Source organism: Copadichromis virginalis, linkage group LG3 (assembly GCF_057382275.1).
Source record: "Copadichromis virginalis isolate Kocher_CV1m ecotype Utaka linkage group LG3, C_Virginalis_male_GT1.1, whole genome shotgun sequence".
Classification (NCBI taxonomy): domain Eukaryota; kingdom Metazoa; phylum Chordata; class Actinopteri; order Cichliformes; family Cichlidae; genus Copadichromis; species Copadichromis virginalis.
This window is the reverse complement of record NC_140620.1, coordinates 24,889,502-24,904,823: the sequence shown is the minus strand read 5'-3', so window position 1 is coordinate 24,904,823 and position 15,322 is coordinate 24,889,502. Positions and strand designations below refer to the sequence as shown.

The window sequence follows — 15,322 nt, the reverse complement described above, 5'->3', positions numbered from 1 at the left end:
ACAACGTGAAGCCAATTCTGTTCTGGTGCCTTTTGAAGACCAACCCACATTTTAACAAATTCCAGAGCTAAATATGACAAAGCATGACTTCCAGATGTTGGAGAAATTTAAATAGGAAAGAGATCATGGCAGCCACAATATGTGGGCATGTGTGAGTCACTGCTGAAATTCTTGTGCCAGGTCCTCCAATAGCCACTGACATCTGTGGCTCCAGTTTGGTGTCCAGCATTTCCTTGGTGCTAAAATGTTGCAGCTGTTTTTGCAAAAGGAAAAAGCTTGTTTCCCCAAACTTAAACATTAGAAAAACATTAGGCCAACTCGGACAACTGTGCTATTTATATTGTAAATAGCAAAGTTAAGTGAATTCCCTGCTGCTTTTCAATTTTCCTGAAGATCCTGCAGACATCTGTTGAACCTGCAGCTGGATGTTGAGGTCATATTAGTTTTGTTTTGTTTTGCACCATCTTTGGGAAAATGATGCCTCCTGGCTCCTTTTTTTTCTGGTGTCAAGTGTGACATTTATCATTGGAGTCTGTGCTTGGAGACAGGTTTTCTTCCACCAGATCACCTGTACAATCACCTGACAATGGAAAACATTACACACTCAATCTTTGTCACCTACTTTTAATTGTAGTCCGATGTGCTGCTGAGCCATTATTGGCACTTTAGTGATGACTTTATTTTTCAATCCCAGAGGTTCCCACTGGGTTGCACCACTGCCAAAGGAGAGCCTAACTGTGGCAGAGCAGTGGCTGAGACAAAACTGCATCATTTTAGACCTATGGAAATGAAAATGGCCTGAAAATCCAGAATCCATTATCTGTATAGAAATGAAATGGAATGTCCTACATAAAGATAAAAAAGAAAGTACTTTAGGACCTACAAGTAATGTGTAGTTGCTGTTTAACATAGTAGTGCACACTGCATCAGACTGCATGATTTAAGAGTAAATCTGCACATAATCACAGCACTATTGTGGGAATAATTAAAGCTTGTAACAGTTGGTGAGTCAGCTTCCTGCAGTGCCAGAATGTTTGGATCGTGGTAGCAGCTGGCACACCCTTCTGCTTCCTTCTCACGTTCAGGAATGGCAGAAGCCACATATCATGTTTCCACTGCTACTCTGTCAAAAACAAGAGAGTGAGAGAGAAAGAAATGTGAACTTTAAAGGTGGGGCTCCTCAATACAATCAGATTGATTAGAGCAAAAAGTTAGTTAACTCTAAGTAAACAGGATCAAGAGAAAAGTCGTGCTTGTACGATGACTTGACTGAAGAGACAGCCTCCGTTTGTCTGCTCTCAGTTTACAACATAACTGTGTCATAGTTATAGTTGTAAAGGGAGGAGACAAAAGTAGGAGGAGTACTGGGAGAAAAACACGTTGTTTGTTTCATTTCAGAGCCATACATAACTGGGTCAAGGACTTTATTTTACTCTATTTTAAACTTTATTTTAGGGCTACACAGTTTCACTGATCACAACTATGGATATAAACATGCTGCTCCTCTTTCTATTGCTGCTGCTCTTTGGTTCTCAGGCTAACCATTTCTTTGGGACAGTGATGACTTTTACCCCCAAAGACAAGACGCATAATGGCTCTGTCACGGTAGGTGTACCTATACCATTAATGCCAGGACTCTTTAGTTTAGTCTGAAATAGGGGCTCAGAGTTTTACTTATTAATTAAGGAGGATTGAAGTAAAGGCAAATTCACTGACATTCCAAAAGGCTCCTAAAAGCACTGACTTTATTTGAACAGTGCATGGACTCTTTATAATAACACAACAGGTGTTATTGTTACAATATTACAGGTGGCCTTTCACTACAAGCTGAGCTTTCGCTCATGCACCGATCAAGACACGTGGAGCTGTGTCAGCGGTGACTGTGGTACAGAAAGTGTGGAGCTGAGCATTGTGGATGAGGAGGACAAAGAGTGGTGTCAGAGGGAAGGAGTCATGTCTCGGGAGGTTTCCAGCAATGCTGTGTTTCAGCTACGGTCAGTAACACGTCAGATAAAAAAAGAAAGGTTTAATCCTCTGAGGTCTAAATTATCATAGATGATAACTCCAAACCAGCCCCTAATCCTAATTTGAGGCAATCAGATTATGTAACAGAGCTACTTTCATCTCCTCCCGCATTTGCAATGGGTTGCCACACTATTACAGGTAGCACTGCATATTTGATTTTGATTTAATGCCAGATGTCCTGCCAGACACAACACAAAAGGGATTTCTATGTTCTCTCTAGTCTTCCCAATCAGCGTAAGAATTCTAGTTAACAAACATTAAAAACCAAAAACAACAATTAACAATGCATCAAATGTCATGCATCACACCTTAATATATATGAGCCCTTTTTCATTCACAGTGTAGTCTTACCTGACTTGTCTCACCTAAAACATCATCAAAACCTGATTATACTTCATTGCCTGCTATTTCACAAAGATCTATTTACATACATCAATTTGTATTTACAAGATTTTCAGTAAACTTGACCTCTGACCTAGAAGGCCTATGCTCCACCAGGAGTCTACGAGAAAATTGATTGATTTTGACCTCTGACCTTGACCTTGAGTTGATAATTGCAATCATTTGAGACGCCTAGATGACCTCGTTATAAAATTATCACACAGACAAGGTTTTCAGAAAACTTGTACTTTAACCTTGACATTGAGATCAAAGCCATTAAAATTTAAATATATCCCAGATTATTATTAGGTGCACCTTTGCAACATTGAGTGTCTATCAGGTTCCCACCCACCCGCCCGGCAGGTTGATAACAATACCCCATCATTTCTTGTATGAATGAATACTAATTAGTATATGTTGCACAAGTTCTTAGCATAAGTTGTGTATAGAAAATAACCAAATTACCTTCTTTGAAACCCCAAAGATTGGATGGCGGTGACTGGATTCAAACCAAAAACAAGGTGAAGAAATGGAGAGCTCTGACTAACGTGGACCTGAGGACTCGTCTCGACACTAATCAGCCAAACAAGTCACCTCAGACCACCATCCTGCCAGCCCTGCGGTAAGCTTCTTTATTGTTTTAATTGTCATAAACTTACTGTAATGAAGGCAGGAAAGGACCCAAATGCAGACTCATAGGCAGGACGTTAACACAAAAACACAGTTTTATTTGCTGAGTGGAATAAATGATACAAAACTAAACAGGGAAATTTCAGGAATACTGAACTAACAAAGAAACACACGGAGAAGCACACAGCCACGACAGATGAGGGAGAATGCAACACTGGACAGAGGGAAACAGAGGGCTTAAATACACAGTAAAATCATGAGGCAACAGAAAACACATGGGGAACACAGCTGAGACGAATTATACACAACAAGACTGGGAAAACAAAACTAAACACACTGAATAAGGAATGCAAGACTTTCACAATAAAACAGGAAACAAAGGAACACCAGACTGACACATGAGCTTGACAGAGGAGTGGAGGAGAGTGTTAAGGGTTCCGAAAGAGACTCAGGCGCAGGCCAGGGTTTCCCTTTAAGCGAAGAACAGTGCGTTTTATTCACAGTGAACACAATCACCAAGTGGCTATGTACAATGTGCAGGGGGAAAAGGGTCCGGGTCGCCAGGGTCCGTGGGAAACAGGGTTAGGGGAAAAGGTGCTCCACACTTTCTGTACAAAAACTCCTCCTCAGTCACTCCTCTCAGAATCCGGTTCCAAAAACGATCTAAACACAAAAGGTCGGGTTAGCGGGATAATAACAAAGGGCTTTCAAGATACAGGTTGGCAGATACACAAGTTTGACTGACGCTGATAGTTCAACGATCCAGCGAAGACTAGTGCAGACTCGCCATCTAAGTAGTGCAGTAATCAGCTGGGATCAGCGGCCGGTGTGGTGATGAGCAGGTGTGTGGGCCAGCAGCGGGAGCCCGCAGTGAGCATCGCCGTGGCGAGAGAGAGAGAGAGTGAGAGAGAAAACAAACCACAAACATATTGCCCAATAGAGGATTGACCAGCAGGGCACAGGGACCATGACAGTACCTCCCCCTCAACGGGAGCCCCCCGGCGACCCACCAGGCTTACCAGGATGAGACAGATGGAAGGCCCGCAGCATACGCTTGTCCAGGACAGCGGCCCGCGGAACCCAGGATCGCTCCTCAATGCCATAGCCCTCCCAGTCCACAAGGTACTGGAAGCCACGCCCGCGGCGGCGAGAGTCCATAATCCGCGTGATGGAATAGGCGGGCAAGCCGTCCACAAGCCGGGCGGGCGGAGGGGGCCTGGACGGAGGGCACAGGGGGCTATTCTGTACAGGTTTGATTTGGGAGACGTGGAACACATTGTGAATCCTCATGTTGCGGGGCAGCCGGAGTTTCAGAGAGACGGGGTTGATCAGCGCCGAAACCTGAAAAGGACCAATGAAGTTTGGATTGAGCTTCTTGGACTCAGTCCTGAGAGGAACAAAGCGCGTGGACAGCCATACCTTTTGTCCCACGCTGTATGCTGGAGCTGGTGTGCGGCGGCGATCTGCGGTCTGTTTGGTTCGGTCCTTCGTGCGCAGCAACGTCGTCCGTGCGGCCCGCCAAGCTCGTCGGCACCTCCGTAGATGGGCCTGGACAGATGGCACAGAATGCTCACCCTCGACAGAGGGGAAGAGAGGCGGCTGGAAACCCAGTGAGACCTCGAAGGGAGACAGACCAGTGGCGGAGGAAGTCAGACTGTTGTGGGCGTACTCAATCCAGGGTAGTTCATCACTCCAGATGGACTGGTTGGAGGACGCTGTGCACCGCAACATCGCCTCGAGCTCCTGGTTAGCTCGCTCACACTGACCGTTGCTTTGGGGATGGTAACCGGAGGTCAGACTGACCTTTGCTCCTAATGAGGAGCAGAATTCCTTCCAGACGCCAGACGTGAACTGGGGGCCTCTGTCAGACACAATGTCTTCCGGGATCCCATGCAAACGAAACACATGACGGGTAAGCAGTCGTGCGGTCTCCATGGCCGTGGGAAGCTTGGGTAGAGCTATGAAGTGGGCAGCTTTAGAAAAACGGTCCACGATGGTAAGTATGACAGTGTTGCCTGCTGATTGCGGCAGTCCGGTTACAAAGTCCAAAGCTATATGGGACCACGGCCTGGACGGAGTCGGCAGGGGATTGAGCTGTCCAGCGGGCGGCTGATGAGATGGTTTATTCCGGGCACAGGTCGCGCAGGCGGAGACGTACTCCCGAGCATCTTTAGTCAGAGAGGGCCACCAGAAGTAGCGCTGGAGGAAGTTGATAGTGCGGTGGACCCCTGGGTGGCACGTAAAGCGGGCAGTGTGGGCCCATTGAAGCACTTGAGAACGTACTGATTGAGGGACGTAGAGCCGTTGGGCTGGCCCGCCTCCCGGATCCGGTTCCAACACCTGAGCCTCCCGAATGGCTGCTTCGATCCCCCAGGAGATGGCGCCCACGACACAGGTGGCGGGGAGAACGGGAGCGGGCTCAGTGGTGTCCTCCGAGACTGAGAACTGACGGGACAGGGCATCGGGTTTGACATTCCGGGAACCGGGTCTGTAAGAGATGGAAAAGTGGAAACGGGTGAAAAACAGGGCCCACCTGGCCTGTCGAGCGTTGAGCCTCTTAGCTGATTGTAGGTATGCCAGGTTCTTGTGGTCTGTCCAGACGAGGAAAGGCTGAGCCGTGCCCTCCAACCAGTGCCGCCACTCCTCCAGGGCTAGTTTTATCGCCAGCAGTTCCCGATCCCCGACGTCATAGTTTCTCTCTGCAGGGGACAGACGGCGGGAGAAGAAGGCACAAGGGTGGAGCTTACCATCCTTCCGTTGCGACAGAACCGCTCCAACCCCTGAGTCGGACGCGTCGACCTCGACCACAAATGGCTGCGTGAGGTCGGGTTGGATCAGGATGGGGGCTGAGGCGAATCGTTTCTTCAGTTCTTGGAAAGCTGCCTGAGCTTCTTTGTTCAACTGAAAAGGAAGCTTGGGAGAGGTTAGCTGGGTCAGCGGCAAGGCAACTCGGCTGAAGTCCCGAATGAACCGCCGGTAAAAGTTGGCAAATCCAAGGAAACGTTGCAGTTGGTGCCTATTAGGAGGTTCCGGCCACTCAACAACGGCTTTTACCTTCACAGGGTCCGGGCGGAGGTTTCCTTGGTCGATTATGTACCCCAGGAATGCAACGGTGGAGACGTGGAACTCACACTTCTCTCCTTTGACGAACAATCGGTTTTCGAGGAGTCGTTGCAGGACCTGTCTGACATGGGTCTCGTGCTCGGATTGGTTTCTGGAAAAGATCAGGATGTCATCTAGATAGACAAAAACAAAACGGTTAATGAAGTCTCTGAGCACGTCGTTCACCAGGGCTTGGAACACCGCAGGGGCGTTAGTGAGACCAAAGGGCATGACAAGATACTCGAAGTGGCCGAGGTGGGTGTTGAAGGCGGTCTTCCACTCATCGCCCTTACGGATGCGAACCAGATGGTATGCGTTTCGCAAATCCAGTTTGGTGAAAACAGTAACCCCCTGGAGGAGCTCGAAGGCAGAACTGAGGAGCGGCAGAGGGTATTTATTCTTTACTGTGATGTTGTTTAATCCGCGATAGTCAATGCATGGCCGGAGGGTTTTATCCTTCTTTTCGACAAAGAAGAAGCCTGCCGCGACTGGAGAGGTGGAGGCCCGAATGAGGCCGGCAGCCAGGGATTCCGTGATGTACTTGTCCATAGCGTCTCGTTCTGGAAGTGAGATGCTATATAGCCGACTGGTGGGTAAAGGAGCTCCCGGGAGCAGTTCGATAGCACAGTCATAGGGTCTATGCGGAGGGAGTGACTGGGCGCGGGCCTTTTGAAACACCTCAGCTAGGTCGTGATAAACAGAGGGCACATTAGTTAAATCAGCTGATTCCAATACCCCAGAAGAGGGCGTTTCAACGCTTGGAGGCGAGGCTGCTTTAAGGCAGGTCATGTGGCAGTCCTCCCCCCACCCAGTGACACGCCCCTTTAGCCAATCTATGTGAGGGTTGTGCTGTTGTAGCCAAGGATGGCCGAGAACTAGTGGAGTGCGAGTTGCTTTAAACACCAAAAAACAGATTTCTTCAGAATGATTGCCAGAGAGGGTGAGCTCGACAGGCTCCGTCACCAGAGTGATGTCTGGAAGGCGTTGACCTGACAATGCCGTAACACGTAATGCATGAGGCAGGGGCTCCAATAGTAACCCAAGTTGCCGGGCTAACTGACAGTCAATAAAGTTTTGTTCCGCCCCAGAGTCGATTAACACCGATAGGGAGCGGCTCTTAGAGTGAATGGAAAGCGTGGCCGGTAGTGTTAAACGGGGAGGAGCTTCTTCCTGGCTCAGCTCGCCCACCAGTACTCCTACCATCACTGGCGGGCGCGCCCTTTTGCCCGCGAAGGGCAGGTAGCCACAACATGTCCCCTGTGACCACAATAGAGGCACTCACCGGCGGTAATCCGGCGCTGACGCTCCGCCGCGGTGAGATGGGAGCCGCCCAGCTGCATGGGTTCCTCTCCGTCCCCGCTCTCGTGAGTCCGGGAGGGGCCGGCATCCGCCATGGCGCCGGTGCCAGAGACTCCCGCAGCCTCATGGAAGTTGTAGTTCCGCTGCGACCGGCGAGCCCGTAACCGCTCATCCACCTTAATGCACAGGGACATTAGCTCATTAAAGGAGGCAGGGAGATCACGCATGATTAGCTCGTCCCTTAATTCTTCTCTGACATTGTTCAGCAACGTGCTCCGTAGCGCCTCCTGATTCCACCCTGCCTCTTCTGCCAGAATCCAGAAGTCGATAGCGTAATCAGACATGCTTCTCCTACCTTGTTTGAAGTTGAGGAGACGGAGAGCAGCGGCCTCTGCCCCGGTGCCTGGGTTAAACACATTCTTAAACTTGGAGAGAAAGTCAGCGTAGGTGATGACAGGATCAGAGTTTAACACAACCTGGGCCCACTTTAGTGCACGGCCCCTCAGAAGTTGAACTAAATAAGTTATCTTCGCCCCATCGTTGCCATGAAAACGCTGCAGCTCGCGAAACGTCAGAGACACCTGAGCCAAAAATCCGGCGCATTTGTCAGACTCACCCGAGAATGGTTCCGGTGTGGGTAAAGGTCCGTCAGACGGCGTACCGACCCGCGGTGAGCTACCTGACGCTACGGCGGGCGGTGCCGCCTGGGGAGCCGGGCTGGGCGGCTGGGGATTCCCTGGTTGCGCATTTCCCTCCAGCGGTATTAACTGCGCCACTGCCAGGGTCAATGCGGCGACATCCTGCCGTAGCTGCCCGAGCATTTGTTCATGGCGGACCAGCGCGGCTTCCTGGGCGGCCAGAGCCCGGCCCACGGGGTCCTGTCCTGCGGGGTCCTGTCCTGCTGAGTCCATAATGGCTGGATCGTTCTGTTAAGGGTTCCGAAAGAGACTCAGGCGCAGGCCAGGGTTTCCCTTTAAGCGAAGAACAGTGCGTTTTATTCACAGTGAACACAATCACCAAGTGGCTATGTACAATGTGCAGGGGGAAAAGGGTCCGGGTCGCCAGGGTCCGTGGGAAACAGGGTTAGGGGAAAAGGTGCTCCACACTTTCTGTACAAAAACTCCTCCTCAGTCACTCCTCTCAGAATCCGGTTCCAAAAACGATCTAAACACAAAAGGTCGGGTTAGCGGGATAATAACAAAGGGCTTTCAAGATACAGGTTGGCAGATACACAAGTTTGACTGACGCTGATAGTTCAACGATCCAGCGAAGACTAGTGCAGACTCGCCATCTAAGTAGTGCAGTAATCAGCTGGGATCAGCGGCCGGTGTGGTGATGAGCAGGTGTGTGGGCCAGCAGCGGGAGCCCGCAGTGAGCATCGCCGTGGCGAGAGAGAGAGAGAGTGAGAGAGAAAACAAACCACAAACATATTGCCCAATAGAGGATTGACCAGCAGGGCACAGGGACCATGACAGAGAGGGGGCGAGAGGATACATGACGGGCTGGGGAAACATGGATAAACATGGACACGAAGAAAGACCTACAGGACAAAGACACAACAGAGAGCCTAATCATCAAAGACTTAAACAAGGAACATGAGAAACTCGAAACAAGCTAAGACTACTAATGAACAGGAACATAAACCATAATACAAAATATCACCAAAACAAAGAAACTCAAAATGCTGGGTCACAAGGACTCTCTGGAAAGGTTGTCATTCCATCACCGAGTGAACACAGAGAGACAGGCAAACGTTTGCATTCACATTCACACAAATGGCTAATTAATAAATGACATTTAACCTAACCTGCATGTCTTTGGACTGTGGGAGGAAGAGAACCTGCACAGGCACAAGGAGTATAAAATAAAATATGACTTGCATATTATTTTTTTTCACATAAAACCAAGTCAGTAGCAGACAGTGGGGCACCAGCAAAACATTATGGCTACCTAATTTTAAAGGCACTTTTCACCTTTCAACCAGTGCCTCACACGTTTTGGCATTACAGCTTTGCTGTTACAGGATTTTCCATTTTCCAATATTTTTAAAATATGTGGAGATATCAGAGCTCTATCCCGATCTATAACCCTTAAAGAATATCCAGTGACATGGTGAATGTTAACAGGGTTAAATGGGTGATTCTTGACAGTCCTTACATGTATTTTATTTTTGTTTTCCTTGGAGGAAGCCTTGTTGAAACTGCAGTTGTTAAAAACCAAAGTTACAGTGCTGATTTTTGGGTGAGTTTTGTATTTACTGTACTGCATGTGATTCCTATGTGCCAGAGTCCCTTCAAACTGTCAAAGAGTCTTCACCCTGTCGGCCTTTGACCCTGATGGAGACAAGGTTAAATGCAGATTTGGAGACATAGACGCAGATGAGTGTAATCCTTGTACACCACCGTCTGTTCTGACCATCTCACAAGTGAGTTTCACATACACTTACAGCATGATACTACAGTAAAAACTAGTCACAGAAACAGAGAAATGTTGTAAATTATTAATTCTTAGCTCTTCTAGCTGAAGGACTGCTGATGGTAAGCGCTGATAAAATGTCTTTCTTCCATCCATCCGTTTGTCTCTCCACAATTCACAAACATTTCTACCCCTCAAACTCAAACACAATGCCCACTTTTAACAAGTCTTCACCAAACTTGTGCAGGCTTGCACATTGTCATTTAATCCTGTCAGCAGGCAAGATGAAGGTTCATATGCAGTACAGCTGGAAATGGAGGACTTCCCAAAAAAGACTATCATCATCAGTGATTATGGTTTTCAGACAAACATCACTCCCAGCGAGGCTCTCAGCAAAGTACCAATCAGATTTGCTCTGATGGGTAGGTTTTTTTTTCTTTTTCAAAGCTTTTTACCATTTGAGGATCCTGTTTATTCAAAGTAAAATCAGCACAGGGATGTTATACTCCATAGTGCTGCAAGAAAAGATGAACTCACTCACGGCTGCTCCCTTTATGCCACAGCAGATCATCTTCCTGCATCTCACCCTATACCAGCATTCTCCTCTGTCACACCCACCCTCTGCATGTCCTCCTTCACCACATCCATCAATCTTCTCTGCGGTCCCTCTCTTTTTCTCCTGCCTGACAGCTCTGTGTTCAACATCTATTGCCCAATATGTCCTCTATCCCTCCTCTGCACATGTGCAAATCAACTCTGACTTTCTGTCAGTTTTGGAACCTTACATATCAAACCAGTGTCTTAATTGAGCAACCAAAATTTGATAAACTTCATATCAAGGTTAAATTGCTTGCTACACTACTTTGCTAGCTATCTATTGTAATGACCTAAAAATCTTTTTCCAGTGGACTCTCCTGCACCATCATGCTCAGAGGGAGTCTACCTGCCCAGGTTTCTACCTCCAACCCCAGCCAATGGGGCTCGCATGTACACTAATGACACAGTGAACATTACCATTATGGCAGAGGTGAAAAACACCATGTGAGTAAACACAGAACATATTTGAGTACCATGTTTACCTTACAAAGAAATAAAATTTTTGCACCATTACACGTGTGTTTTTTAAAGGTTTAGTGGTTAGATCCCTCCACTTAATACAAAGGTGGAGCGCCCACGAAGTTAAATCCCAAGAATCAATTAAACAAGCAACAAGTGCTCTCAGAGAGTCTAACTTCCCCAAAACTGAAGGGCTGTACTAACACTTTAACGCTTTATGATGTTTTTATTGCAATATGATGATGTCACCCTGTTATTGAGTCATTGCAACATTCAATTGAAAAAAATGAAAAGATATGGTTTCTTGAAATTTGACCTTTGACCTTGAGTGCTGAAATTGAAGGTCAAGGTCATAGTGTTGTGAAGTTCGAAGAAAATAAATTAACATTACATTACAAAATTGTGGCTAATATAAAGTTTGTTTGTTTGTTTTTACAGATTTTCAAATTTAGTGTGACCTTGACCCAGTTTTGACCCAAATTAAATCAGCCGTTTTCGGTATCTACCATCACACAAAATTGGAAAATTATATCTTCAAAACTGTGGATGCTAGAATTCTAACAAACAGACAAACAAACTGAAACAATTAAATACTCCCTTCATTTGAGGCAGAATAAATATAGTACTACCTTATATTGTTGTTTTTGGGTTATTGGTATTTAGGGTTTATCTTTGTCTTTTTATTTCTATATCTGATACTTTTCAGCATCAATCTCTCCTTTGTGTGTGTTTTTAAGGGTTTTAAAGCTTTTGTTCAGTGGACCGCACAATGTTGTAAAACACAATGAATCACATGGAGAATTTATCCTGACTTGGACGCCATCTGAGAATCAAGATGGAGAAGATCATCCCGTCTGCTTCTTAGTCCAGGCAGAGAAAGGGTCAGTGTGGGATTTGGATCCATTAATAATAATAAGTGAAAAGCACATCATACAGTAAATACACGAGGACTGGAATATTTAAAATTTATGTTTTTGTACTATTTCAATTGTTCATCAGTGCAGCCAAATATCAGTCTGAGCTACGATGTGTGATTGTGAGCTATCGCACAGGTGAGCACACTCACATTATGTTTTTCCCTTCATTGCTTTTCACGATCAATTATTTTTACATGTTTATTATCATGTTTTCAGAACCAGTCATCACAACATCTATGCCAACAACCGTTCTGCCTTCAACTACTCCAGCGAGCACGACTACTGGTGCGTCAAACACAGAGAGCATTAATATTGTGTTAAAGTCCTGCATCACTGACGTCTGGTTATTGTAACCTGTTATTACCATTAGTGGCGTTCAGTTATCAAATGCATTTTTTTTGTGTAATTCTACTAGGAGTGATCAAAACAAAGATGTTTGTTGTGCCCAACAAGACAGAGCCATTCAGCCATCACTAGCTGTAGCTGCAAAATAATGCATGTTTTTCTCCTTGGTGGTGGTGCAGGACTGGAACGAATCTGAATGTGGCCATTTTCCCACCATGTCGATATGTTTGTCTTTAACAGTAACCGAAACAGAAACACTGAGCATATCAACTATGGTGGCAGATGAGCCCAAAGCATCAGGTAACTATGAATACTTTTAATGGGTTGAAAATGTGCAGCCAGGGTATAAAATGAATGAATACAATGTACTTGATTACTTCAGCTATTCTCCTTCTGCCATGCATACATGCAGGTGATGACAGCAGTCGTGCTGGCAAAATTGCTGGTGCTGTGTGTGGGGCTGTAGGTGTTGCAGCGACCGTTGGCATTGTGGTCTGGGTGGTGAGAGGAAGTCCACACGCGTTCTGTGAGTCAAAAGTTCTCCTGTTTCTTAACTTTAACTTTTATTTTGGCTTAAAAACAACAGTGTAAAGTCAGTCGTTCAACAGTATTTTTTCTTTATTTTTACAGATAAAGTAGTCTAATGGAAGAAGAAAGAGATTAAGGAAAAACAAAACTGGCTATAAAATCTAGAGAACTTGGGAAAAGGATATCACAAACGTTGTTACTGCACATTTTTTTTCTGAGTAAATAATCACATTTCTACTTATGTATATACTATATGATATAGATGCATATTGTTTACTGATGAAGAATCGCACCATCGTGTCAATCTCCAGTGTACTGATATTAGTCTTTGGCTCTATCTGGTGGTGGAATGATGGCATGACATAAATGTACAGAGTTGTAAATAAAAGCTACAGAGAGCAGCTTTTAGATGTGTGTATTTCATCCTTTAACATCTTACAGACTTAAATGTAAAATACAAATGAGGCAGGTTTAATATGTACAGAGAAAATGGTTGGAAGTAAGGCACTGAGGTTTGAAGCCTGAAAAGAAAAAAGAAAAGTTCTTATAATGCACCTTTCTGCTACAACTGAGCACTAAAAGCACTTTAGTTCTGTTGCTTTATTGTTTATGTTTTGTGATCTGGATGGTGAAGGAAAGTCAGGGCTGTTAGGGCAGACAAACACATCTTTTAACCCCGTGAGGTGGAAATCAGTGCTGGTGATAACAATAAACCTAATATGACCATAATCTCATCATATAGACAAACACAAAACAGCCATTATCTTTCTCTTAAAATGTAAATAGTTTTTGAATGTTTGTCACTTTAGATTTTTTTTTTTGAGTGCATACAAACTATAGGGGTTTGCTCATCTGCCTTCACATGCATACAAACTATAGGGGTTTGCTCATCTGCCTTCACATGCATACAAACTACAGTGACATCTCATTCTTTAGTCATAGGGCTTCAACTCTTCTGGGAAGGCTTTCCACAAAGTTTAGTAATGTAAGAGTTTTTGATCATTATTCCAGAAGTGGATTTGTGAGATCAAAAACTAATGTTTGATAAGAAGGCCTGGTTCACTTAACTCTAATTCATCCCAAAGGTGTTTTCTAAGAGGCTGATGTCAGGACTCATCCATGTATTTATGGAGCTTGGTTTGTGCTCTGGTGCAAGTCATGTTGGAACAGGAAGGGGCCATAGCCAAACTGTTCTGACAAGGTTGGAAACTTAAAATGGAAACAGCTCTAGAATCCATTGGCAGTGTGCTTTTTGCCACTGCATCCAGTTACGTTCCAATACATCTCTAGATAGATAGATAGATAGATAGATAGATAGATAGATAGATAGATAGATAGATAGATAGATAGATAGATAGATAGACAGACTTTGCTTATAGGTGGTAACCCAAACCCCACTGTGCCAGTGTGTGTGTGTGTGTGTTTGTGTGTGTATTTTATTCATTTCTATGTTTAACATTAAATGTCTGTACTATTAAATCATTTGGATTGCTTGTATTAAGAGAAAACCAGCAGATGGTGCTAATTCTATTGGTTACCTCTGGCCAAGCTGTAATTCACATTCTTTGCTGGAGCAAGTTTGACATTTGATTTGTTCTGAGAATGAGTGCGATTTAGTGAGTCTTTTATAAGAATATGAGAATGTAGATTAAAAGTGTATCACACAACAGAAACCTAACATTGTTTCATATTAGCGTTTTTGCAAATCTGGCCAAATTTTTCCACAGGAAGTGGTTTCAGTCAGACAGACTTGCCCGTGGTTTACATTTGTATTCGGCACAATGCAGCTGTGATTGTGTTGACCAAGACATATTGTTATATAAAATAACAAAAAAAAAGAACTAAATTACCTCTATTTTTCTGTCTTTACTTCATTCATCGTCAATTCCCCCTCCTCTTTTCCCTTCTTATGTACAAAATGTTGGAGAATATTTAAATAATTTGTAATGTGAAGACTTTGTAAAGATTCACTATGATTTACACAGCAGTGCACTCCATGACAGTGACATCAGTACTTATTCAGGGTCAGAAACCTCTGGTTCAGTGTTTGAGATAGGTCCTATTGTTCCCACCACAGAACACAACAGAGAGCAGCTTTACTCAGAAACCAGACCACAGGATTTTCCAGCCACACAGCAGAAAACTAAATATAGGTCAAACAAGTTTACCTGTCAAAACAAGCACTTATACTCGTTTGCATTTTTTTGTTTTTTTGTTCCATTTTTTAAATCGTTTTTGCCATTTTAAACTGCACATGCTTTCAATATAACTGCTGAGCTGTTTGTGTTGTGGGTTTTTAAACTGGCACAGTGTCCTGTGTCTTCTCAGAAATTACACTCCCCTAGATTGAATACACTCAATTTAACCACAGCTGACCCATATTGGCTGAAAGAGCTGATGGAGCAATAATCACTGCATTTCTCTGTTTGCAATTTAAAGAAATATTATTAATTTTTAGTAAAGTTTTGAGCCCATGCTGAACGGAGATGAAAGTGTGGACAAAAACAACAAGAGACAGCCGTACAAAAGCTGATGAAAATAAAACCACAAACACTTCGCCGAGCACTGAAGGCCCCTACACTTCCTTTTCACACACAGCGATTATGCATTTCACATCCTCTGTA

At 44.9% G+C, this 15,322-nt stretch overlaps 1 protein-coding gene across 2 annotated transcripts; it reads left to right on the top strand.

The window, feature by feature from the left end:
• Nucleotides 1-1,369: 1,369 nt before the first annotated feature.
• LOC146713606 (uncharacterized) lies at nucleotides 1,370-13,482 on the top strand. Of its 2 annotated transcripts, XM_085449388.1 has the most exons (12): nucleotides 1,370-1,605; nucleotides 1,810-1,994; nucleotides 2,891-3,028; nucleotides 9,724-9,862; nucleotides 10,100-10,274; nucleotides 10,758-10,893; nucleotides 11,646-11,789; nucleotides 11,908-11,960; nucleotides 12,042-12,110; nucleotides 12,411-12,470; nucleotides 12,583-12,696; nucleotides 12,801-13,482. In XM_085449388.1, the coding sequence occupies exons 1-12, from the start codon at nucleotides 1,483-1,485 to the stop codon at nucleotides 12,812-12,814; spliced, it is 1,350 nt and encodes a 449-aa protein (XP_085305514.1). In that variant the 5' UTR covers nucleotides 1,370-1,482; the 3' UTR covers nucleotides 12,815-13,482. The 2 variants fall into 2 exon arrangements, with proteins under 2 accessions (XP_085305514.1, XP_085305520.1); XM_085449394.1 differs by lacking the exons at nucleotides 12,583-12,696; nucleotides 12,801-13,482 and having other exon boundaries at nucleotides 12,350-12,415.
• The last annotated feature ends 1,840 nt before the right edge of the window (nucleotides 13,483-15,322 follow it).

Excerpts from the sequence above, each read along its gene's own strand:
- LOC146713606 (XM_085449388.1), top strand. The coding sequence starts at position 1,483 with ATGGATATAAACATGCTGCTCCTCTTTCTATTGCTGCTGCTCTTTGGT. Across the intron at positions 9,863-10,099 it reads CTGTTCTGACCATCTCACAA|GCTTGCACATTGTCATTTAA; the intron begins GTGAGTTTCACA and ends AAACTTGTGCAG. Across the intron at positions 12,471-12,582 it reads AGATGAGCCCAAAGCATCAG|GTGATGACAGCAGTCGTGCT; the intron begins GTAACTATGAAT and ends GCATACATGCAG.